General features: G+C 44.0%; 1 protein-coding gene across 1 annotated transcript; it reads left to right on the top strand.

The window, feature by feature from the left end:
- The first annotated feature begins 112 nt into the window (after window positions 1–112).
- pptc7a (protein phosphatase targeting COQ7 a) lies at window positions 113–22,600 on the top strand. The gene is made up of 6 exons (XM_006640272.3): window positions 113–970; window positions 10,565–10,744; window positions 14,471–14,669; window positions 16,821–16,944; window positions 17,223–17,352; window positions 17,707–22,600. Exons 1-6 carry the CDS (start codon window positions 769–771, stop codon window positions 17,763–17,765), a joined length of 894 nt encoding a protein of 297 aa, XP_006640335.1. The 5' UTR covers window positions 113–768; the 3' UTR covers window positions 17,766–22,600.
- The last annotated feature ends 465 nt before the right edge of the window (window positions 22,601–23,065 follow it).

Genomic DNA, 23,065 nt, shown 5'->3' with positions numbered 1-23,065 from the left:
AATATAAGACTTTATACAACGAATAAAATCCTGTAAAAATAATTTCCCAGGAAACTAAAATAAATTAAATTAATTTAAACCAAACCAAATTAAATAATAAACGATAGCATTATCTCTGAAATGCCTTATGCTCTTGCAGACGGAGCTACAACGCGTGATTTAAGCAATACGATTAATGTTTCATTTCTTCGTAACAGTGAGCCGTGCAGTCGTTTGGTGGGAGGAAAGGCGATTAAATGGCATGAATTAAAATGTAAAGACAAAAGTCTGTAAAAATGACCGCGATGATACGGGGAGAGCAGATCCTTTCAAAACGACAGTTTTCCCCCCCGTTAACGTAGTTTGAAGAAAGTCGCGATTGATGGCCTTTTAAGGAAAACCCCCTATTGCGTAACAACGAATGACGTCAAGGAGTCACAAGACTGCCCCCCGAACTCTGTGGAGCTCGCGCTCGCCGGAACCCGGGCGTTTGTACAATCTTGAGCAGGGAAAGATGGCGGAGAGGATGGAGCACCTGAGAGCCACCGGCTTCGCGAAATACCACGCCAAAACCTGAAGACGCTTCCCAGCCGTACTCTTCGTCCTGGGCCTTTCAGAAAACAAAAAAAGACGTTAAAAAGGCGCCTCCTCTGGGACTGTGGGGCTGACCTTTTTCCCTGTTCGTTAGTGTGGGTAACCGCATGTTGTTTTGTTGAGAGACTAGTGAGTGAGGCAGAGTGAGGAGAGAGTAGGTAGGAGGTAAGGTGGACTCTTGCTATTTTTGGGGGGATGTTGTCCGTTCTCTCCTATGGCAGACTGGTTGCCAGGGCTGTCCTGGGCGGACTTTCCCAAACAGATAGCCGGGATTACAGCCTGGTGACGGCAAGCTGCGGTTTCGGGAAAGACTTTCGGAAGGGGATTTTGAAGAAGGGGATGTGTTACGGCGATGACGCCTGTTTCATTGCTCGGCATAGATCCGCTGATGTATTGGGTAAGTCCGGCGATTTTTCTTGATTTCAGCGCCAGGGCGAAGCGTTTAAAGCTGATCTCCAACGGACCTACTACCCCCCATCCCGAAATAATAATAATAATAATAATAATAATAATAAAAAAAACGATCAAGCATCGGAGCCCTTTCACCTTGGAGGTTTGTTGAGCTGCAGTACTGTAAAACGAGTCCACGCAGGTTAAGGAAAACACCGTAAATCGCGCTTCTTAATTTTTAAATACCCTTTCTGGAATGTCACTTGAACTGCATGACCTGGTCTCATGTCAACATGTGGCACCGGGCTGGTGTGTGGTACTTGATCGGTACCGGCAGCGTCTTGAGACGATTTTCCCCGAAGTCGTGCAATAATACTCCTTCACGCAGCTCTGACACTGTTTCTATTTGCACCTGTCGGCGCACATCACCATTGAAGATTTTAATGCCGGCATTATCCCGCATTTGTACTGCAGAGCTAATTAAGTGGCAGGATGTGTTTAAGAGCCTCTGCATCTGCACGGTGCTTCTACGTTTTTGCAATGCATGGAATTTGAACCTATTGTCATTTTACCGTGCTTAAACACTTACTAATGTTAAGGACTACTTCAGTGTTTTTGGTGCGGCTAAGAAAAGCTTGAATTTGTTGCAAGCGAGTGATCGTGACCTTTTACCTCGATCGCCGAGATGTAGACTGAGGCTTTGTATCTCCACCACTAGTGGCGATGATGTGCACTCCCAAGGTGTTTTAAAAAACCCTCCATTGTGTAGCTTTTACAGCATGAGGAGAAAGGTTCCGATTACAATTAACGCTTGCGGGTTTCATCTGGGTGTATTTGCGAGACAGATGTGGATCGTTATTTCATCTTCCGCGTACGGCTGCTGCACCAGGAAGCATTTTGTGTGCTGAGCGTAGTGTCTCGGCGTAGGCATGTTAGAAGCCTTAACGAGGTCTTAGATCCCTCATCAATCCTCGCTCACCCTGGCGTTGTTACTCTTTTTTTGGGGGGGTAAACGCAGTCTTAGTTTCCGGACAGCCGGTGTCCGCTCTGCAGAGGTCAGGGTGGTTAAGCATGGAGGCGGCCATGTTGGGTCACGTTCTGTACGCGCCCCGCGAGCGCCGTCCTTGTCCTTCTCCGGCGCGAGCCAGGTGCACTTGAGAGGGAGCGGCGCGCGCCGCCAGCTGTTTCAGTTCCCAGTGTCACCCCGGGGCGCCCGTCCTAACGTGAAAACCCACGACTGGGGCGTGTTCTCTGCCAAGCCGGGGCTGGCAAACACTGGGGCTGGCCAGGAGGTACGACCTTTGGCAGCAAAGTGATCTTGCCCACCTTTTGAACTAGGACAGACGTCAACAGTTTGGATATACGTGTCAGAGCGGACTATGACCTTGAAAAACATGTTTTCCCTCGAAGGGCAAATCCGTGGTAGTTAGTAGGGGGTTTTGAGGAAAATTTAGTTATTCCCATATCTTAACTGAGAATGTCAAGGGGGTATGCATCGAAGGACGCGTGTTTATTTTATTTCGTGTTTCACTCAGGTCGCGCACCTTTGTACAGAAACGAAAGATGTCTGCCACCGGTTTCTGGGAAACCTGATGCAGCCTCTATTCAGAAAACAGCTTTTAAAAAGAATGGGATTATCTAGGAATAGAAGAAATTGCAACATATTCTCAATCTTCAAGGGCTCAAATTCTGATGTGCACGTTCGTTTCAGCAGGCTCAGCTCTGATCATCCTATAGAGGAATCTGTATCCGAGTCCTGTCTTATCTCTGCATAGACGACAGAGCGCCTGATCCACCTGCAGCAGCAGCCTGAAGTCATGCGAGAGCTGTATTTGCTTGTTGGGTCCTTGTAATTTTATTAGCAAATTGAACAGATCTATATATCAGGAAGCAAGTCGGCTCTAAACATCTTTACTTTTACTGTCCCCAATGGGGAAATTTGTTTTGCAGGCAAAAGACATAAGACGAAACAAAATACGTTAAACACAACATGAACCCAATAACAAAAACATATTTTGATTTTCCCCGTACAGAATGTTAAATTGCACTAAAAGTGACCTGGCGGCAAGTTCAGCTTTCTCTGCAAGGGTTCTGGAGTGTTGCTTGATGTATAAGGAGGGTCATGTTTTTGGTTTGTCTACTTTGGGCCTTTGTTGTGTGAATTGGCTGGTGTTTGCACAGCCAGTAGTGGACTACCATCGATTATCTGTGTTTTTGTTTCATGTGGGATTAAATGTTGAACTCTGCGTAACTGTTTTTCTTGGAAAGCTTGTCAGACTTTGAAGGATTGCTGAGTACAGTCTCATGTCACAAGAGCCTTGCATATTTAAGGTATCAAAAATAGGTGACATCTGAAGTTTTAATATCGGCTTTCAGGCCTTCATATGTTTTAAGTCCATATGTGCTTTTGTATTGAATAATGTTTCGCACGAAAGAACAAAAAGACTACCTTTGTCTCTTACACTGCCTCCTACTATTCTAATAGCACATGATGCACTAAATCTTACCCATTTCCATGTGAACAGACCGATTCCCTGAATTTTCTTATTCTGCTGAATGAGTCATACTAATCCTCAGGGAGGATTTGTATTTGTGTGCTCAAATCAATTCTCAGAGAAGAGAGTGCAAACAGCTTGCAAATCGGATGTCTGCACAGCCCGATTACTGCAACTGCAGTTAGAGGAAAGTAACTGCTTTATAATGCAAAATCAACATTTATCTCCTGTTCATGCCAGTATTGCTTCTCTGAACCACTTAGGCTCACATTGTTTTTTTTCGTCTCTCTCTAGCCTGCAGTTTCATGTTTCAGATGAGATTGCCAGTGCCTTGGTACAACATTTTTACATCGGTTATTTTTAAGACAACTTGTATAAGAGAATTTGCAGAAATTCTCAACATTAGAGTTGGTGGGGCATTGTATACTGGCAAAGCAGCACCACTAACTTTGTTGATGTGTCTCCACACACACACACACACACTTTGCCAGAACTTCTCAGGAACCTGCAGGCTTGTAGTGATGTCGATGAGGGATGTGTCTCCTTTCAGATTGGTGCTGAATGTCCTGCATCTTACTGCAGTTCTTGGGAGGAGAACATATTAATGAAGCCATTTCATAGATGGGGATTATTAGGTTGGTCAGTTTGGCTACACATTTACTCTTTTCGAAAAACGCCCTGGGATTTTTTTATGGCCACATAGAGTCATGACCTTGGTTTTACGTCTCATCTGAGGGATGGTGCCTTTTTTACAGTGTAGTTTTCCCATCACTTTTATGGGCATTAGGACCCACACAGACTGCAGAGTGAGTGCCCCCTACTGGTTCCACCTCTTCCAGCAGCAACCTTAGCTTTCCCAGGAGGTGTCCCACCCAGGTACGGGCCAGGCTCACTCCTGCTGAGCTTCAGGGGGCTGCCAGCTGTGAGGTGCACTTCCTCATTCACCCTGTGTGAGCACAGTCAGTGCGGTGACCCGAGATGTTAAGACTCAATCAGTCATGCCAATTAGGGTGAATATGGCATAAAAAAGCCTACAAAAGTGCATCATTGAAATACCTGGTTACCGATATAGGATCTTTGAATTATTTTTGAACCTTATTACAGTTTGTGAAACTCTGTTAAGAGGCCGAAACTTGAAGGTTTAGCAGGCCATGCTTATTCCAAAGCGCTTCTGGAACAACAGCGCTTCAGGGACATATGATAAACCTACAGCATGAAGGTCCTTTTAGCAAACGTGTGGATGTATTGAGCTTTATCTTTTATCTGAATTACCCTGGTGGTTTTACTGGCGGGTTAATAAGAGCATTACACTGGTCTTCGGTTGTGTTCTTTGAGATTCATCCACGGTATGTGGCGGTAAGGCAGCACTCGCCGAAACTGATATTGCAAAGCCATGTTCTTGCAGATTTGTTCTCTTATGTCTTGGGACCTGACTTTTTCAGCTCTTAAACTATTTAGAGGTACTTGAGCATGAAGGTCAAACACTGAAGTGGGGCCAGTTCAAGATGTCCGTGGCTGGCTTCGTAATGCTTCTACTAGACGGTAGTAGGTTTAGGTTTTTGTTTTGGTGGAAGAGCTTTTGGTAAGAGAGTAGTCTGAAGTCTGTAATGCCGATCCTTCCTTTATTTACCATGACTCAGATGTTCAGGGCATAGCCAACTGCACCTCAGGAATGCTGGTGTGAGTGTTTTAAGCATTAACAATCTGCATATTTGACAATCTTTAACTTCTGTTTATCAGGTTGGACCTTCTTTGTTAGGAATACCCTGTTCTGTAACAGACGGCATTCCACAGCCAAGAGTGCAGCCAAGAATGAAACCTATGGACGATCATCCGATCAGTGTAGGCGTGCAGTGGTGTGTAGGCAGCTGTAAGCGAGTACGAATACCAGAGACTGTGGCTCAAACAGATGAACGCCCCTCCTCATGCTTGCAAAGGCCATTTCGGAATATTTTGAATTTATCAAGCGGAGGAAATAATGCTGTACTCCAGAATTATGACCATAGGCTGCAAATTCCTTTGAAAGAGTTTCTGTATTAATTGTCAGTAATTTTACCCTTTGCTGCAGGTAGTGGCAAACCACAAGAAAGGTGGGGGAAATAGGTTCCTCAGGTAATGCTGGTTAGGCAGTTAGGCGTTTTTAAATCGTGCTCAAACGATTAGCCAGCGTAGCGCTATTTATATTTTTTTCCTTCCCACACACTGCTCATAACAGATGTGCCTTGTGATCTATCCGTAGAGGGAGAGCGCTCTTGTGCACGAGCCTTCCTGGTCGATGCTTCCTTGTATGGTCACCCGAGTCGATTCTTGAAGTATTGTCCGCGCTGCATAGCAGCAGATGGCCTTTCCTGGAAAATCTTTCCCCCGTCTGCGCGCAGCAAGGCGGCTCTCTGGAAGGGGGGAAGGGAAGGGGCTGCTGTGTGACCGCTGGCGCCGGTGCTTCTTTCCCAGCTGCAGCCTTTGCGAGACAGTGCTCTCTTATGTGCAGGGGGGGGGCCTGCTCGTGGACGGGAGGAGGCTCTTATTGACCCCCATTGCGCGTTTCAGCAAGCAAGTGTTAAAAAAGGCCATTTAGGAACTTGAAACCTTTCATTCCTTAAAGAAAATGTTTGCAGGGGCACACTGCATGCACGTGTCATCGGTTTTGGATCAGAATGTGACAAAGCCGGAGGGGAGATTGGAGGCTCGGCTGTGTTCATTGGTGGCGAAAGGGAAGGAGGTGCTGTTGTACGTCTTTGGTAGCAGAGGTACCTACTCTGAAAGCCTGTTATAGGGAGAAGAGTGCTAAAATGCAGGAAGAGGATTCGGTGACTGTTAAAAGAAATAATGCCTAGAATAAATTCTATTGGTTTATCTAAAATGTTTTGATTTTTGGCGCTATGGAATGTTGTACAAGGAAATTTCTACAACACCGTACAATTAAAATATTAGTTTTACAAAACATTGGTTCTGAAGTTTTTAAAATGTTACTACGAGTCAATGGGATCCAGCAGACCAGTTACAAGAGCTCAGGATCCCACACAGGTAGTTGGATAATGGGATTGTTGTGGGGTTTAAGTAGTGGCTTACCCTGGGATTTTAGAGAGATGTCAATGGCCTTTAGCACTTTACAGCTGTCTCATCATAGCACTTAGTAATACATCATGGAGCAGAATGTGGTGGCTTCAGTCTCACAATTCCTACTCGATCAGTTCCATTCTGGATGTGATCTTGGCCTACAATATTTAGAGTAGTTCAGGTGGGTAGCTGCGTCAGCCTGCGTAGTCTGCAAAAGAACAAGTAATGGGCTTCAGCATGGAATAAACCTATTACTTGTCCCTTTACAGTATTTATAGCTTCATTAGTTCCCAGCATTTGGGCAAAAGGGACTGACCAGCTAGGAGATGGAAGTTGGCAGAACACGAGTGGCCCAGTTAGGAGTACCTCAGGGGAATTTGCAAATTGTATTAATGAAATCTAAGTGAAGCCGGAACTTCTCAAGAGCATAATCCATTCTCCCTTGAATACAGTTCAGACACGCATTAGGGATTCTGCTACTGTTCTTACTCCAGTGTCCCTCAGGAGAATCTGAATGGGATCTGAAGTTTGTGTAAATTGTTAGGAAGACTTATTTTATTCTGTAGAATTGAACCTTTGAGCACAAATGTTTTACATTAATATACAGATTGCCAACAGTGCTCAAGGTTGGAAAAACAAAACATTTTGTATTGTAGCTGTTCCAGAACTTTTCATCACCCATCTGGGACTTAATAGCAATTACAGGGAGAGACAGAATGTCCTAACAAACTTTGAGTACGCGTTTTGTTTGTTATTCAGCGACTCTCTGACACACCAGCATGAGCTTTCAGATATTTAGCTACAGTCCTCAAAGCCAAGGACACTCCATAATCTCAGAGGAATATTCCACAATAAATTCCCAGATGAAGTGACATAAACAGCACAGGCACCTCCGGCGTGGACACGCAGGGTCTAGTGAACTTTCACTGCGGGTTTGCAGAGAAGGGCAATCGCGATTGGCTTTTAAGAGCAGAGCTCCAGGTGCACATTGTAAGGATTAAAATGGGACATGCTCAGCATTTTAAATTTTGCATGTTTCTCCTGAAAAAACCAGGACAGCAAGGAAATGTTTTTATTTCACATTGTGTGTTTGCATAAGCAGACTTATTAAAAATTGTGGTAAAAGGCTTAAAGAATCCACTATAGTCTATTGGCTTGTACACACGAGTTTCTAACTCTTGTAGTCTGAAACAGATCAAAGTGATGTGCAGGAGTTGTCTTTTTTTCCCCATCCCTGCGTTGCCAGTAATGCCCCCAGTCGACCTCTCTGCCACACAGACATGTCTGAGGGGTTGTGCTCTCATCGGGGGAAAGCTGCTTAAATGCCATCTCAGGTCTGCTGTATTACTGGAGTCTGCTGGGGGAAGATTAAGGAGTTCAGAGACAGGATACGCGTCTGGGCTGGGTCTGATTTACCCAGGCTACTCCACGTTGGCTGGGCATTCAAGCCGTTGATTGGCGTGTTTAAGGAGCTTTTGAAGGGCGTCTTGAAACAAGGCGGCTGTACTGGCTTCATCAGGGATCTTTGCCACTTGGTTTCAGGTGCTTCCTCTTCACCAAGATCACATTCTTCCGTCATCTGTCAGCTTCAGTACGAAGTACAAACAATTTATCTGCAAAGGGATTTTTTTTAAATCCCTTTATAAACCTTCCAATGTTCTTTTTTTTTTTAAAACAAAGGGATACATTTAGCAGCAGGATGTTCGTAAGATCTAGGCCATTTAAAGACCTGAATTTTACAGCTATCTGTCGAATCGGTGTTGCCCATTTGGCTTATGTAGCAGGGACCTGCAGCAGTGTGTAGCTAGGATATGCGGGCAGCAGTGGCTTTGGTCAGACCTCGTGTCTTTCAGCTTGTCTTTTATCTCAGTGAGCGGACCCCTCGCATAGCAACCACTACAGTAAGTGGCCACACTGTGCCAGAAATGAGTTAGTATACATTGTGATGTGGGCTCCTTGCCTTTGTTGATGCTAGTTCGTGACTTTACAGTATTACTGTTGTTTATTAGTAGAAGTCTCTGTTTGATTTAAAAAAAAAACTTCTGGTGCTCTGTCTGAACAGAGTAGCCAGTAATGACCTTATCTGTTCTTGGACAAGAGCAGGGGGCCTGTCCTGATGCCGGGAAACACTGCAGCAATGGGATCCCTGTACACTTTCTAGCACTCGCGGTGTCTCACAGCCTCTGCGTACAGGCAGGATTGGGAGAAGCATAAAGATTAAGCAGAATGAAGAAAATGAGAAGAACTTCAATTTTCCTGTCTTTAATGCTCAGTCCCAGATGGTAGTTTGCTGAGCCAGGCAGATGTTTTTTCCCTGACGTGGATGAAACATAATGAATCTGGATTTACTGTTTGTGCATTGATACGGTCGGTAAGAGGACATTGTCTTGTGTATTTATCCATCTTGTTTGTCTTAGTTAATAATGTTAAATAATACCAGGGGGAGGGGAGTGAATGAGAAGAGTCTCATGGGGTTCACCCATTTCAGAATAACATAAATCCTCAAATGACTGTGAATGTATTGATACATTATACTGCATTCTGTGTTTGGCCTTAACAGAGCAATGTGTTTTGAACACAAGTGAGCTTTCATTTAAATATCTGGAATACTATTTCACTGAGTACACTGTGAGTACATGAAGTGAGTACACTGTGTTTTTCTGCCTAGGGGCAAATTTGAAGGCGTATCCCAACTTTTTGTTTCACAGTGCAATAATTAGAATACCCTTGTTTTGTAGTTCCTCTTTGTCCACCTTTCTGTTGGTGTTTTTTTTCATACCTGCTGAAAGAAGTTTCTGAGTGGGTCTGGGCCTCTTGTCAGAGCAGATCATGAAGCTCATCTGACTCCAGCACAACACAGAACCCAGACATTTCAGTGTTTTCTTTACTGGCTAACAAAATCAGCTTGCTTCTTCTCTCAAACTTCCTATAATTATGATTTTGTCAAACTGTAGCATCTGAAAGCTTTTTTTCACCATGGTTCCATAGTTCCATTTTACAGTTTGAGCACTAAAAATCTCTTCCTTTCTCTGTCAGTGTTGGTGACGCATCCACCTCAAGAAGAAGCAGAAGCATTTTGTTTTTCAAACAAGAGGCACCTTTACAGGATTAGTTGTAATCTCTAGCATTTGTAAATTATGCTTAAAAAAGCATATGGAAGTATCCCACTGTGTTGAATTACAGGGCTATATTTCTATTTTTAAGCATTAATTGCACTTTATTGTAAAAGTCGTTTCATGTGCTTAGCACTAATTAATATAGTGGTGCCCTGGCGTTCTGAATAGTTTATATTAGGAAATGGTTAGAAGTGGAATCTAATGGTTGCAGAAAATGTGATTTGTGGCTGTTGAGGCACCACTTGAATAATAATTGACTGCAGAGGTTTGTGATAAATAGAAATGAACACAAATGTACATTTTCTTAATTTTCTTGGTATTTTTATCAAGGCGCTCCATACTATTTCCGTGTTGACTTTCTTTTTTGTAGCCTAGTATGTACTGTAGCCGACCAGATGTCAGAGCTTTTCCATTAGTAGCTGTTCTTCATTTGAGGTGATGATGGTGATGTCTGTAAAGTCAATTACTGTACTTGGGACTCATTTCACATTTGTTATTAATGACTTGTATATAAAGTCGCAGTACAAAGATCCCTTTCTCCTGTAAACATAATCGTTAAACTTGCGGAAGTCTTCTGTTTGACTGCATCTGAAACATTTTTAGTTCTTGTGCTAGATGATGTGTTAGAGAGATGGGGGGTGAGGTTTACAATGCACCACAGTTAGATGAACACTCCTGTGATGGTGTTCCTTCACGTAGCTGCTGAGAGCCCAACAGATGTATTGCAGCAGTGCATTAGAATTGCTTAACTGGCAGGCGGCAGAGATGTGCACCAGAGTCTCGCTCATTCTCATGTTCGTTTCCGGGGCGCGTGACCCCCCCGGCCCTCGTCTGGATTCTCCGGGTAACGCCCCGGCCCCCGCCCCAGGGTGCCGGCGGCCGGGTGCGCACCACGGCCCCCTCCTCACGCGCGCTGCTGGCCTCCCGTTGCAGGCGTGGCGGACGGCGTGGGCGGGTGGCGGGACTACGGCGTGGACCCCTCGCAGTTCTCGGGGACCCTGATGCGGACGTGCGAGCGCCTGGTGAAGGAGGGGCGCTTCGTGCCCAGCAGTCCCGTGGGCATCCTCACGACGAGCTACTACGAGCTGCTGCAGAACAAAGTTCCTCTCTTGGGTGAGTGACACTCTTACTGCGGCTCTCTCCAAATATAACCCACCGGGCCTTCGGCACCAGTGCCCCTGGTTAGTCTTAACTTTTTTTTTTCCATACAGATTAGGTTTACAGTCCTGGTTTTCAAAAATTAAAAAAAAAAAATTCAAGCAACACGCTATTAGGGATTGTCAGATTGTGATTCCTGTTAGTGGAAGGTTCTTCTTTTGTATACTATTACATGCACACAGTAAATGCTCCAAACACCAGGGAAATTTGTTTTTTTTTTTTTAATAAGAGCTTGTGCTTTTATTGTTGCTTTACTATGGAATTGTACGGCAGTCTTGTGAAGATTCAGATCCGGATTGAGGTTATGAGTAATCTTACGGAAGGCAAAAGCTTGACCATTAAATGACAAATTAGAAGCTTATGTTTCGTCCGTTTGTGGGGTGGAGAGATTTTGTTAAGTTTGCGGTTGAGTGCTGAGGGGCGCAGCACTGCAGAGCTGAGTCACAGAAGCACTCCACCAACATTCAGCTTTGAGGCTGAGAAACATCCCTTCCGCTGAGCTCTTGCTGGCGTCTGATGCTTGACCAGTCCCGTCCAGCTGGGATGTAGCAGGATCTTCTTGAGAGGACTGGTTTAGCTTGTGTTGGCTGACGTGGGCATAGTGGTTCACAACTCTTGGGTTCTGGGGTCCCTATTTTGAGTTTGCGTGGGTCTTCTCCCGGTGCTCGTGTCTCCTGTCTTCCAAAGACACGCTGGCTGGGTGTCAACGGGCTGCAGGGAAGAAAAGATGGCACACCTCCAGGTGTGGGAAAAAACAAACAGCTCCACAACCTGCTTTTATAGTTCAGAATCAAAAACCAAGCGATCAAAAATGCTGCAGCTGTTTCTGATAATGGATCCATTTCACCGACTTCTTCCACATCTGTGCAAATGTATTTTCCATGAAAGGTTACGCAGTACTGCACCCCATTAAAGTGCTATCGCAAAGTGTATTGTCTGCAAACATTTTTTCAAGAATGAGAGAACACATCTGGAAATGCGCCGATGGAATGCTCTTTAATTGGTTTAAACAAATAGTACCATAAATGAACTTGCGTGATCAACCCATATTTGCTTTCTGCCAAACGGAACATTTCCTGCAGATGAGTCACTGGCAGCAGGGTGTGGTTGGATCCATACACCCTTTGTTCAGTTTCTTTTTCCACATCCCCCTGAAGCAAAACATGTCACAATGTTCAGAGGGGGGAGCAACTGTTTCGTTTCAGATTCTAGGGTCAGATCTTGATTGAACCTCTGCTGGATAAAACATCCAGCTGTTGAGGCTGTAAGATGCTTTTTTTACCTCTAGTGCCAGACACTCAGCCCCTGTTGAAGTATTGAAAGATGACTAATGAGGTAAAAGATGGTGTTTTATACGATAAGTTTCATAGGTTAGAAAGAGTTAACACAAAGTTTTCTGTTGTATAGGTTTTAAAATCCTCTTTCTTTTTGTTACCAGTAAAGGCATTCTGAGCCATACTCTGACTGCTGCATGTTATGCTAGACAGTATTTATGTCATGGAAAATGGATTGCTGTTGTCTGAGAACTGACCATCATCATGTATAATAATAATAATAATAATAATAATTGCTTACACTTATATAGCGCTTTCCTGGACACTCCACTCAAAGCGCTTTACAGGTAATGGGGACTCCCCTCCACCACCACCAATGTGCAGCCCCACCTGGATGATGCGACGGCAGCCATAGTGCGCCAGAACGCTCTCCACACCTCAGCTATCAGTGGGGAGGAGAGCAGAGTAATGAAGCCAATTCATAGAGGGGGATTATTAGGAGGCCATGATTGGTAAGGGCCAATGGGGAATTTGGCCAGGACGCCGGGGTTACACCCCTACTCTTTTTGAGAAACGCCCTGGGAATTTTAATGACCACAGAGTGTCAGGACCTCGGTTTTACGTCTCATCCGAAGGACGGCGCCTGTTTACAGTATAGTGTCCCCGTCACTATACTGGGGCATTAGGACCCACATGGACTACAGGGTGAGCACCCCCTGCTGGTCCCACTAACACCTCTTCCAGCAGCAACCTTAGTTTTCCCCAGGAGGTCTCCCATCCAGGTACTGACCAGGCTCACACCTGCTTAGCTTCAGTGGGTTGCCAGTTGTGAGTTGCAGGGTGATATGGCTGCAGTTCGGAGTGGAAAATGGCCTTCAATGGTCTTTATTTATAGTCAGGATCGACCAATAAGAATATCTGTTGAACATAGCCTCCCAAGAGTGGACCAAGTGGGTTTTTTACAGTTGCTATGAAGATGCAGCAGTCTCATCAGTAGCCTCAGCAGCCCCATGACTGCTGCTGTAATGGAAAGGTTGTGGCTATTTTTACTTGTACTTTGGTAATATGTGTACTTGTGTCTGTGTTGGTTCAAAGCCTAACAAGACTGCTTAACATTCAGAAGATGATGACCCCTGTGGCTCGTGCTGATATGCAGAATTTGGCTTTGCTCAAAGGTTGAATTCTTTCTTGGTCCCATATGTACGGGCCTACAGCTGGCAGTGTCCTTTATCATTGAATGTTGCTCTTTAAACCTTATACCCCAGAGTTAAATTTTCATGCTTCATATTGAAGCGTTTTAAAACTTCTCTCTCTCAAGTTATTGATATTACACTGATCACCCCCCTGTGTGTAGTCACTAGTGGTGAAGCTGGTTATCATTTGTTTTGGTAATCTGAGAGAACAGCATTTTTTTCCAAAAACCTCCAAGTAAACTAGATTGCAGTCTAAGGTCCCTGGGATGATAAGGTGGCTCTTTGTGAGGGATTTGAGGTATGCGTACACTACTTTTGTATCGTCGGTGCGTGAATAAATCCTGCTTAATGAATCCAAAGATACAGGTGTCGGCGCAAGGAGTAATGCAGGGGAAAAAATACAATCATTGTTTGTATATTGTGACCCAGTTCTGTTGTCCAGCTGCGTAGGTCTGAGACTCAAGAGTGCCTTTCCCAGCAAGGTCACGCAGCCAGTGGTGACTGAGCAGAGCTCAGAGCCCTGGATACAGCTTGGCTCTTGGCCATCAGCTTTAATCATTTCTGCAGACTACCACATTCCTGCACAGCCCAGTCCTACATCCCTTAAACTACTGACGTTCCCTCCACTCTCTCAATGACTTGATTCGAATCTATTGTTGACTTAATTGGTCTGTATTACCACTGTTTCCAGGTCTTCCCACATTGAAGTCTATAAGTTGCCTATAAGCCCTGGTGGGCTGTGGCGCTCCATGACCAATGAAGAAATGTTGCTGTCTAACTGTTGGAGTTGTGGTGTTATTGTATGTTTCGTGTTGGCTCTTTAGGGGGAGGTTGGATAGGCAGCACTGAGCACTCAGGTGGCCTCCAGGCGGACGAGATGCACATGACAAGAACTGAAAAGAATTCTGCTGTTAGCACACAGTAGAGAAGCTGCCGTAGTGACAGTGTTGATTGATTATGTTCAGAAAAGACACTTCCTTTGCAGTGAGAGGTATGAATTGATCGCTGGCCAGAAAGAAGCAGCTTCCAGCCTCTGAATTGTTTCTTTAGAGGAGAAGAGACCAGTGTTGCTTCAGGAAGAGAGGTGATCTGACTCATCTAGCATGTTTGATTGCTACTAGCTAATTGAACTGAAGACTTCATTCGGCCGTTGGCCTTGACAACACGGCGTTCGCCCGACTGACCTCTCTTCTTCCTCTCCGTCGGGTGTGCAGGCAGCAGCACCGCCTGCATAGTGGTCCTGGACCGGCGGAGCCACCGGCTGCACACGGCCAACCTGGGCGACTCGGGCTTCCTGGTGGTGCGGGGCGGCGAGGTGGTCCACCGCTCTGACGAGCAGCAGCACTACTTCAACACCCCCTTCCAGCTCTCCATCGCCCCCCCCGAGGCCGAGGGAGTCGTGCTCAGCGACAGGTGGGGCCGGCGTCTTGCACGGACCTTAGAAGCCCGTCGTACAGCTGTTTGTGGCTGGGCTGGGCTGCGGAAATGATTTTTATTTTTTGCACAGACAGATCAGTGCAGCGTTTACAAGAGCCAGAGTGTGTCAAAGCCGCACTTGGGTCAAACTGCTATGCACGGGGTTGCTAGGCTTTTTTCCATCCTTGTTGCTGGATCCCAGAGCTTATACTTCTGTGCTTTCTAGGAGTTCACCTTCTGCCTTCAGCAGAAAAAAGTCAAGGTCTTCCTTCCCAAATGGGCAAAATAACATTTCTAACAATACAAAGCAAGTCATCTCATTTGATTTTCCATTTCTGGGTTCATTTGCAATCAAAAACTAAATTGCCAGCTTTGCAGTTGTTTCCAAAGAAATTGGGAACCATGTGGTTTTCCTTAATATGTAAAGATGCATTGGTGCTTTTCCACTGCTGTTCCCCTGAAATAAGTTGGAACACACCCTTACAAACAGATCAGGACTGTCCTGTGGTTTGTCTGCTGGGACTGCATGGAGCTGAAACTCCAGACCCGCGGGTGTACACTAAAACTTGGCTGTGCCTCTGTGCCCTGTATGAGCTGGAGCCGGGTTGTAGTCCAGATCTGTGATGTCACATGCTTTTCCTCTGAGGGCTGGCCAGTTTCATGTGGCACTGCTGTGATGACACGCGCCTGTGCAGAATGCCAGAAGCACAGTATGTTCGGTCTCCAGGGCAGCGACTGGGGTCCGGCAGACCTCCAGGAACACTGAGAGGAGAACCTGTGACTGGGAGCTAATAATGGAGATGGGTAGGCAAGAGGCCTTCCTCGCAACAGCCAATAGTCGTCACGGGGGGGGGGGGGGGGGTTTATCTTGAGGTGCAGAGGATATGAGCTGCTTGCGTGTTTCTAAATTTGTATCGGACCTTTCAAATAACATTTTATAGCTTTGGCTTCAGCGCTAAGCATCCTGCATTGTTGATTGTTACACGATAGCAACGTTGATTAAGTGCTGGAAGAGAACTTGTTTCTTCTTAGAAAAGAGGAGGATGTCCTGTTAATGACCTGAGTTTTGTGACATTTAGCAGTGGTCTGAGGACCTGCTGCCTCTGAAGTGGCACGGATTGCAGTGTTCTTGGTGTGCCCTGTCATTACAGGAACCTGTGGGTGTCAGTGGCTAGTGGGTCTTGTGGGCTGCTCAATAGACAGATTACCCATTTCTTTCTTTATAATTTCAAATAAATAATTGAGTCTGCATGTGGGGCTTTAATTAAATGCTTTTCTGTAAAACAATGGAATCTGCTTCAATCGTGATTTTTTTAGTTATTCTGTTTTGCAAAAGCAGTATGCACAGGGGTGCGTGTGGCAGATTGTTTTAAAATGTTTTTGAAACAATTGAGACTTTTCGGGAGGTGGTTCCCTTGTGGTTTTGAATAGTACACAGTCTGATCTGTCATGTGTTGGAGGGCTTTTTTAAAAAAAGGACCCATTATGCCCGTAATCATCTCCATCTGCTGGCAGTGTGCATGAGGGTGCAGCAGTCGTGTCTGTAGAGTCTGTGACCGCAGGCCACCAGTGTCTTGTCTCAGGGCACTGCTTCTCACTTCATGGAGTCCAAAAAAAGTTAGAATCAATGTACTTACATTCATGATTTCTGATCTTTAAAGTAAGATTCCAGTGTTAGAAAGCTGTAATCTTTCTATAGTGCCTTATTGAGCTTATGTTATTATTGTTATTATTACTTATTGCACATGTAAGGAAACACCACCTTGATCCTGTTTGATTCAAATTGGAATATGAACATAAAACCTAATTCATTACAGCAAATCATTCACTTTGTTTTAAACCTGTTGACCTCCAGTTGTCCTCTGTTAGTGTGATGAATGGTAATTTAACAGCTGAAGGACACACTGCATTGTTGAAAGTGTTGGTTTTATACACTGTTCACACCTGGTGTTATTTAATTGGATTTTGTTAAATGTGGCGGTGAACAACAAATAAACAAAGAATTCTGAGCCTCCGTTTCTTTCTTGAGGTATGTGGTGAAGTTCCCTGTGCCTTTAGAGTGGTTTAATTAATTCAGATGAGCACAGAGGTCCTTATGCATGCCAGAGGACTTCCCTCTCTAATGCGCGTTGTTCTCTCTCCCGGCAGCCCTGAAGCTGCAGACAGCACCTCTTTTGATGTCCAGCTGGGCGACATCATCCTAACGGCAACCGATGGCCTTTTTGACAACATGCCAGATTACATGATCCTGCAGGAACTTAAAAAACTTAAGGTGGGGTTTTGCTTAATCACAGAACTATACATATGCACTATTTCTAGGGATAATCGGCGTAATGCACTGACATCTGTTTTTTCTTGATTTAATGTCCTGGCAGTAACAGTTCAACTCATTCTCGAACACAAGATACTCAAGAATGTCAATGGAGTTTCTGATTTAAATGCACTGACCCAATTTGCCTTACTAGATTCAGATGTTTTCTGTAACTTGATGCATACATGTGGGTTTTAGTAGTTCGATCATGTTTCTGACCCTTCTTTCTGTTGTTGTAGAACACCAATTATGAGAGTATACAACAGACAGCAAGGAGCATTGCAGAGCAGGCCCATGAGCTGGCATATGATCCAAATTACATGTCGCCTTTTGCACAGTTTGCGTGTGACAATGGACTGAATGTAAGAGGTAAGCCCTGAAAAAGCATAGACTGCATGTCTGTGCGTGCACTGCGCCTTGTGGTGGCGGAGCTGGAAAGAGTTATTTAACAAAAAGGAGGGGAGTTTACACACTAGACATTCCCCTCCTGAGACTTCAGCTGGTGTTTGCTGGTTACCAGGCAACCATTCCAGGTTGTCAAGAACTCTTTAGAGAGCTTGTTGAAAGCCAGACTAGTGCCAAGCTTTTGCGTTCTCCCCCGCCCCCCCATTTTGTTCAGCTTTCAAGCAGCTAACTTGCACTGTCAAAACAAAGGGATGCATGTTAGGGTAAAAGGAAGTGTTTTAGCAAGGATTCTTAACTGCCTTTTTGTGTGTTCTGCAGGGGGGAAGCCAGATGACATCACAGTTCTCCTGTCAATAGTAGCGGAGTACACAGACTAGTGTCTGACTGAGGCCTCCATTCTGCTGTCTTCCTCCTGTGTTCTACTGGACTGTTTCCTGCTGGCAGGATCGGGGACTTGCCCATTTGCAGCCAAAATCGCCTCCCTCCCATCCACTCCTCCACCGCCCTCGGATCCGTTATTCATGTAGCCTCCAACCTTTCGTTCCCCGGCTCGGCTTCATCTTTCTCTCTGCGCCCTAACCACTGCGAAAGCCCTGCGTTCCAGCAAGGGGGACTTTCTGTCAGACGTGACAGGCCATCCTGGCTTTAGGGGTTCACTTTACAGAGAAAACTCTGTTGCCCTGCAACAGGGCCACCTGCAGCTTTCTTCTGAAATCCACTCTGAATCGGCCCTGCTTGATCTAGGCGTGCTCCTGGAGGAAAGCACTCTGTGTGCAGTAGGAGTAACACCTAACTACGAACCTTTAACCCGTCCAGTTAGAGAGACATGAGAAGCAATGAATTCCTGTTCGCATCCTTTCCACTTGCTGAAAAAAATCTTCTGGATCTTTTAATTAATCTGTTTCTTTGTCTCATTTCAAAGCTGTTCGTCCCCGTGTCGATTTCACTGGCTCCGAAGTATCACCTGTGGTTCAACAAGAAGGCGTGTCCTCAAACGTTCTATATGTTATAAAACCCCAAACCACCACCACCCCTAAACAGGCTGAAACGTCTATTTGAGTAACTTCCCCTTCTAAAACCAGAGCAAGAATGTGGTGTCACTGCTGTGCTCAAGCCTGACGCATACAGTCCTATCCGAGTTTGAAATTGTGACCTTTAAGAAAGATACTGCAGGTTGTTACGGTGGTGGTGGTGGGGTATCCACTCTAACATGTCGGTGAATGATCTATCTGTATAAAACGTCTCTCTGTTTTCATGTCATAGATGCCGTCAGTTTTAAAGTCCATGTTTTAGAGGAGAGGTAACTTGTGCCAGCAAGGGCTCCTAGTGGGCTGGAAGTTGAGCTGACTACAGCAGTCATAGGGCTCGGAAAGGCTCCTTAATCTTTAAACTCCAGAAGGTGTGAGGATGTTAAGAGAGAGCAGTAAGGTCAAGTGATTCTAATTAAATTAGGAAAGAAACATCAGGGAGCAGTAGGTGTTACAGAAGGCTGCCACTCCAGCTTCATATCCTCCTTCCTCCATTGGCGGATTAACAGGGTTAATACTCCTGTTCCTTTTTTTAACAATGAGGGGTTGGGCTCATTAACGGTAACTGTGTTGTCAAGTTCAGTAACGGTAGCTATGTTTAATTGGCATATGTTAAGAGTGTAGAAGAGTAGTGTGTGACTTTGTTTTTGGCAAATGGAATATATTTAAAAAAAAAGGTGTAAAACTGATACAATGTTATAATTACAGAGTTGGATATATGCAGGTTGTTTTGGCACAACGACAAAGGCAAAGGTTTTCTGAGCAAGAGCAGGCAAACCTGAATTCTGCGTTCACATTTCAGTGGGTAGGTTAAAAATAGGAAAAATGTTGAAATGCCCATTTCTTTTTCAGGTTCTCCTTTGGTAGTGAGCTAAATGAGGCCTTGTTTGTTGTGCAAGTGACTAGGACTTCTTGATGTCAATAATCTTCCCTGTCCACTGTTGAAATTGTTGATACGGTCTCTCTTGAGTGTGTGTGCATATATATATATGAAGCGTCTGGATTTCAATGTCTGTTGGGTGATCTGTTCTTATAATCTTTAAGAAAAGTACAATTAACGCACAAGAATAATCCTAGCATCTGTGAATGCTTACATCGGAGATATGTTAGGTCATATGAATTAATAAAGGTTTATTTTTATAACATTTTGTTATAGAAACTGAATTGATTCCACAGTTCAACAGTACAGCAATGTGAAGAGACATGAATGCCTCTTGTACATATGTTGTTCCACCCAGATATAAAGCATACAATGTGTCCCTGATATGAAATTTCCTAAAGCCATCTTTTATAAACAAACCTCTCTGTATAATTCAGGTAACATGTTTGTGAAAGGTTGTCTAACATTTTTTTTTTTTAGTGTTACTCTTACTTTCACATGTCAGGCATCAGGATTATTGAATTGTTTTTTTGTGCTATAGATTTGTACTGTGTATTTGCATAACGTTCTGTGCAGCTTTTGATTTTGTAATTTAAACAAATTCAACGTTTACATGTACTATGTACATGTCAATTTTACTTTATTTAAATTGCTCGTCATGCTTGTAACAGGCATTATTTTTATCTTTTTTGTTGTTCTTAAGCTTTTTACTAGTGAAACCAAGAAAATTATTTCATTGACTATTCCTGTACTGGCATTGCCATTTGTTCTTGCCTTCTGAAACTGTGTGCTACCCAGTTAAACTACAGACTGCTTCTCTTAGAGAAGACTGACCACCAGTAAATTCTAGCCCCTAGGTTAAAAACAATTAAATTGCTGGAGATATCCGAACGTCCTATCAAGTCTACTGTAACTGATCTTCATTTAGTGAAAATGTCATATTGTCAGAATATATGGAATAGTAAAAGAATTGTTTCCAAACTCGTCCTGAAGAGGGGTTCGGTCATATAGATTGGAACAAGTCATATGCTTTTATCTCAGACCTTAGAAATATGAAGACGATGTAGAAGCAGTCACACAAAACATCCTTTACATGGATTTAGTAGATAGCGTAGTGAGATCGGATCGTTTTGAACATTATGCTGTTTGGAAAAGGGAAACGCTTGTAGTGGTGGAGCAGAAATATAATTGAGCAACACGGATTCTAAACATTCATTTTTCGTAGATCAGTCAGTGCTTTGGTTGTAAACGGTGATCATGAGAAAAGGAATCTCCACACCAGTATTGCTAACCATGGAATTTTACAAAGGGACCTTTTAAAATGATGGCCATTAATGCCATGTAGCCTTAAGCTGATATTTTAACACACCCTACTTTTGATCCACTGACACAAAGCTCCAGTCCTACTTGAAGTGGAAGAGGACTCATCTCGTCTTGCGGTGCTGCTCCCTTTAGGCGGTGATGATCCTCTTTGTGTCTGTAGATTCAGTTCAATTGATGACGAGCTGCCAGGATGGTGAGGTGCGTGTCCAATTAACCCAATCCTCTCTTTATATGAAGATCCTCTAGAAAATGTCAAACCTAATCAAAGAGACCATAATGCTGCCATAAGTAAATAGGATAGATGCATTGGCAAATTCTGGCTGGGAACTGGGCGGCGGACTGAGACACCCTCTTCCTCCTGTACCTCTGTGTGGTGTTTGAGATGCAGGCGCACCAAAGATGTGCTTTGCCCTCACTTCTTCACATCTGACGTTTCATCGTTTTTCAAATATACAGCAATACTGTACTATAAAGAAACCTGCTTTACTTATTTAATGCATAGTTTGCTGCCTGTTTCTTTGTTCTGAACATATCTGGTAGCTCTCTGCTTTCTTCTTTCTATAATGCTGTCTGCGCACAAACTTTAACCAAGGGGCCCAGAGCCGCTGACGGATCAGTTCATTCATAAGCGGCTGTGGTGACTGGGAGCTGCGGTACTCCTGTCTGTTGTGGCCGAGATGAGCACATGGGAGTCTAGAGTTTGCTTTCTCTTTTCTAGAATGAAACCAAAGTAGGTAAGGTAAGCCATAATTAAGTGTGAATGGCACGCTCCTTCTAATTATGCTGACTGCAGTGCATTTTAAAGTTGGTCATGCCCATCAGAAAACTGATGTACCCAAATACAAAGAACAGAGAAAAGAAGATGGTGTTTTAACCTGAAGCGGTTTCCATCAAAGTAAAATGCAGTGTTTTAAAGCTTGTGTTCACTTTAAGTATGTGCTGCATTGTTGTTGGGTTTTTTTTCTGTATTTTCCTTGAACTGCAAAAAAAAGTTCTGGGTAAGAGTTCTGCAGCTAGGTGACCACGTTCATACCCGTATCAAGTCTCTCTGCATGAGCAGCTGTCTTTGTTAGTGTGGTGTCTCCTTCTGCGGTTTGCTTTTCTGCAAACTGGTGCTCAGGCTGGGGATTGCTTTCTGCCCTCTGTAGTAGTTCTGTGAAATAGCTGAACTATACAACTGGGTTTGGGCTGGAAGAGAAAGTTAAGCCAAGCCCCTGAATGTTCTAGTGTAAATACTTTTTAAAATATGGACTGTAGAAGTTCCATAATCCTGTAACTCTGATTTCATATCTAGAAGCATTTATTCCCAAGGGGGTTCTGAGTCAATGATGTTTTAAGATGAGAGAAGCCATACAAAACATAAGGTGGGAGGATCTGCAGTTCTTAGTAGTTTAATCTGAAAACCCAATGTGGGCATTTTAATACTGGGGGGTGACTAATTTAATATTTAAGCAACGTTAACTTACCAAATCAAGAATAGGAACATCAATTGAAATACCTCCCAGAAGCATTAAGCATGCAGTGATAGAGAGTATAAAAATACTATATAAAATTATATTAGATATAAAGATTATCTTGCCCCTGTTGTTACACACCCCTTCTCCCTGGGTTTTGTGTTTTCACCCCTCCATCTAAAACCAGTTCGGTTTGATGTGGTGGATAAGAAATGTTGGAGGAGCTTGGCATGCACCATATCAGCCTTAAGACCTACCTTATTCTATCTTTCAAGCAGCCTCCTTGGCAAAACTGTCCTGTCCTCGTCTCCCGTGGCAGAATGTCATGCCGTTTCTCAGACTCTGTGTGTGACTTCCAGAGGGCGCTTCTGCGATGGATATGTTTCTTACTCTCTTCTGGAGGCAGTGTTGTAGGAGAACGGCACATGCTTTTCGTTCTGTACAATGCAATAATGCAGGAATAGTTTTCTGTAAATGTTTAAAGAGCTGTAAAATATTTAAATAAAAAATATAGTATTTATACTAAATGCCGTTGAAGCTTTTTGTTTCTGTCCACTGCAAATTTTTTCCCAATTTCATGAGGGTACATTACAGAAAAAAAAGCAGTTTTCCAGTGGTTTTTCTGGAAACGTAGGACACAAGGCAGGAGGACTCCCTGGACAGAATACCAGTCCATCCCATGGCAGAGTGGTGAGCTGTGAGATTGTTTTGGTCTTCTGCTTTGTACTGTGCTTATGTTTTGAGCATTTGCAGTACAGTCCATATGCATAAAAATACAGTGATATATTACTGCATAACAGAAACTATATACCCATCTGAAATTTAATACTAATTATCCCATGTTTCAAGGTGTTTGTTCTGCTAACAAATCCTGAATGTTAGCGCCACAGATGAGCTATTCCCGTTGCAGGCTCAGCTGTCGGATTCCCATGTTTTCACTTGGTTTTCAACGTGTTATGCTTGTCCCTGGGATTTTCACATCTATTAAACAC

The sequence above is a fragment of the Lepisosteus oculatus genome, chromosome 22 (genome assembly GCF_040954835.1).
Source record: "Lepisosteus oculatus isolate fLepOcu1 chromosome 22, fLepOcu1.hap2, whole genome shotgun sequence".
Classification (NCBI taxonomy): domain Eukaryota; kingdom Metazoa; phylum Chordata; class Actinopteri; order Semionotiformes; family Lepisosteidae; genus Lepisosteus; species Lepisosteus oculatus.
Note: the sequence above shows the minus strand (reverse complement) of the source record. Positions and strands in the feature narration are given on the sequence as shown.

Excerpts from the sequence above, each read along its gene's own strand:
- pptc7a (XM_006640272.3), top strand. The coding sequence starts at position 769 with ATGTTGTCCGTTCTCTCCTATGGCAGACTGGTTGCCAGGGCTGTCCTG. Across the intron at positions 971-10,564 it reads TAGATCCGCTGATGTATTGG|GCGTGGCGGACGGCGTGGGC; the intron begins GTAAGTCCGGCG and ends CTCCCGTTGCAG. Across the intron at positions 10,745-14,470 it reads GAACAAAGTTCCTCTCTTGG|GCAGCAGCACCGCCTGCATA; the intron begins GTGAGTGACACT and ends TCGGGTGTGCAG.